At 26.1% G+C, this 1167-nt stretch overlaps 1 protein-coding gene across 1 annotated transcript in view; it reads right to left on the bottom strand.

Annotated features, from left to right (window-relative positions):
• Positions 1-1167, bottom strand: part of LOC106458656 (gamma-tubulin complex component 3 homolog) — a 59454-nt gene that overhangs the window by 2126 nt on the left and 56161 nt on the right. Inside the window, exon 22 of the mRNA XM_013918186.2 lies at positions 730-849. Within this exon, the coding sequence (XP_013773640.2) occupies positions 730-849 (120 nt within the window). The remainder of the gene's footprint in view (positions 1-729; positions 850-1167) is intronic.

Genomic DNA, 1167 nt, shown 5'->3' with positions numbered 1-1167 from the left:
AATAAATTTTTCATGAGGTAAACCTGCTAGTAGCTTGTGCATGATGTAATTTGATAGTGTAATGTGAGCTGCACATCCCCAAAATGATTTACAACTTAAGTATAAATAGATGTATAATATTATGAGTTTAAAACTATTTAGAATAAACAAATGTAGTTTCATGTTACAAATTAAAGTTATTCTAGAAATAAAAAAGGGTTTCGAGGTTTTAGAGATTACTCAAATTAAAATTGAGATTTTTGAGACGAAGAACATTTTAAATCTTAACGTAGAAATCACTTTGGTTTGGACTAGTAAAAAAAAATATATTTATATATTCACAGACAAATCTTTAGCAAAAATACTTGTAATATTTACTAAAATTCTGCCCAGTTTGTGAAGATACACATACTGTGCTAAAAGTTATAGTATGGAAAGTATAATGAGTAGTGAGAGAGTTAACAGGAACTAGATGTGTAGCATATTTAGTATTGTTTGCCTAGAATATTGGTGACAACAAAAACTGACAAAAAATGCAAATGTTGTTACATTGAATGCAAACGTTTTTTTATATCTGATGAAACACTATTTACTTACAGGATTTTTATCAACTAGACAAAATTTAAAATTACAAAAAACTGCTACAAGGAGACTGGTTTATTTATGTAATTTAACTATTAATATATTTTGGAAACAAGAAAATAGTTTGATTATGATATACAATGTAAGTATTGTAAACTAACAACTCACTTGATATGAATTGGCTAAAACACGAAGCTGTGCTTTGGTTGTGGGGATAATCTTTTTTTCAAACTCTAGCTGACGTTGTTTTTCTACTTCAAGTTCTGCTTCTGTAATACCCCATTTCCCCTAGAGAAAGATTAAAAATTAAACCAAAGAAACCAATTTTTGTTTTTAGGATTGATTCTACCAAACAAATATTTATAACACAAACACTTGAGATTATTAATTTTGTGAGAATGCATATTTAAAGCCTTAAAATTACTATTATAGCAATTTTATATTAAACATGAAATACTGCAGTATTTTAGATTTTCAAACTATTAAGTTATCTTATTATAAGTGCACGCTACACACTTTGATGACTATATAAACTTCACATTAAAATATGACAAAACATTATGATTAAACATACATATATATATATATATATATATATATATATAC

Source organism: Limulus polyphemus, unplaced genomic scaffold (genome assembly GCF_000517525.1).
Source record: "Limulus polyphemus unplaced genomic scaffold, Limulus_polyphemus-2.1.2 Scaffold497, whole genome shotgun sequence".
Classification (NCBI taxonomy): domain Eukaryota; kingdom Metazoa; phylum Arthropoda; class Merostomata; order Xiphosura; family Limulidae; genus Limulus; species Limulus polyphemus.
Note: the sequence above shows the minus strand (reverse complement) of the source record. Positions and strands in the feature narration are given on the sequence as shown.